The sequence below is a fragment of the Pterocles gutturalis genome, unplaced genomic scaffold (assembly GCF_000699245.1).
Source record: "Pterocles gutturalis isolate BGI_N339 unplaced genomic scaffold, ASM69924v1 scaffold20429, whole genome shotgun sequence".
NCBI classification, from domain to species: Eukaryota; Metazoa; Chordata; class Aves; order Pterocliformes; family Pteroclidae; genus Pterocles; species Pterocles gutturalis.
Genome location: NW_010136235.1, coordinates 13 through 766, shown reverse-complemented (window position 1 = coordinate 766; position 754 = coordinate 13). Strand labels below are relative to the sequence as shown.

General features: G+C 37.9%; 1 protein-coding gene across 1 annotated transcript in view; it reads right to left on the bottom strand.

Annotated features, from left to right (window-relative positions):
• The window catches only part of SOCS5 (suppressor of cytokine signaling 5), a 3,433-nt gene extending 3,034 nt beyond the window's left edge, over positions 1 to 399 (bottom strand). Inside the window, 2 exon segments of the mRNA XM_010082244.1 lie at position 1; positions 4 to 399. The exon segment at position 1 is cut by the window's left edge and continues 3,034 nt beyond it. Of these exon segments, the coding sequence (XP_010080546.1) occupies position 1; positions 4 to 382 (380 nt within the window). The 5' untranslated portion in view covers positions 383 to 399.
• Positions 400 to 754: the final 355 nt, after the last annotated feature.

Genomic DNA, 754 nt, shown 5'->3' with positions numbered 1-754 from the left:
AGGAATGCTTCTTCTTCCCACCCCAAGGAGCATGCCGAGAATATGAGTCCCTTCGAGCAAGTCTAGCTCCTGTGGTGACACATGAGTCATTCTCTTTCTCAATGCTTATTTCAACAATCTGAGGAATTTCTGTGACACAGTTTTGGTTCCGCCTTGCCGAATTCTTTGAAGGACTTAAACCTAACTGCAAAGCAATGTTTTCTCTCAAAGGGCTGCTGGGTTCTTGTTGAGCCAAATCAGTTATCTGAATAGCTTTCTCTTTAGCAGATGAGCAACTATTGGAGTTCACAACTACATTTTCATTTTGGCTTCCACCCTCATGACCGAAGAGATTCTGGCACCTGTATTTGAAATTGTTCCACATCTTTCCGACTTTATCCATGGATTACGTTACCTAAATTCAAGAGGAGAAGAAATATTAAAATAAAAATATAATTTAAAAAAAAAATGAGGGTACATCTTCAGTTATCAACTAAGTTAGACACAAGATGACTCAATTTAATACACTACATTTGAAAAAGTACCCTAGTATTTGTATAGTCATGTGGAAGTGACATGCATCACACCATTTTGATATTTAGAAAAATAACCATGCAGAAAACGTTTGGGAAATTACATGCATTTTATTTACAAGCTGGCCTCCCATTTTTCTGTAGGCACATAGGTAGGTCTGCACAGTTGCGATGGACAGGAAATCTGCAATCTAAAATTCTTCATTTTAGGAAGAATTACTAAGTCACAAGAGGAGCTGGAG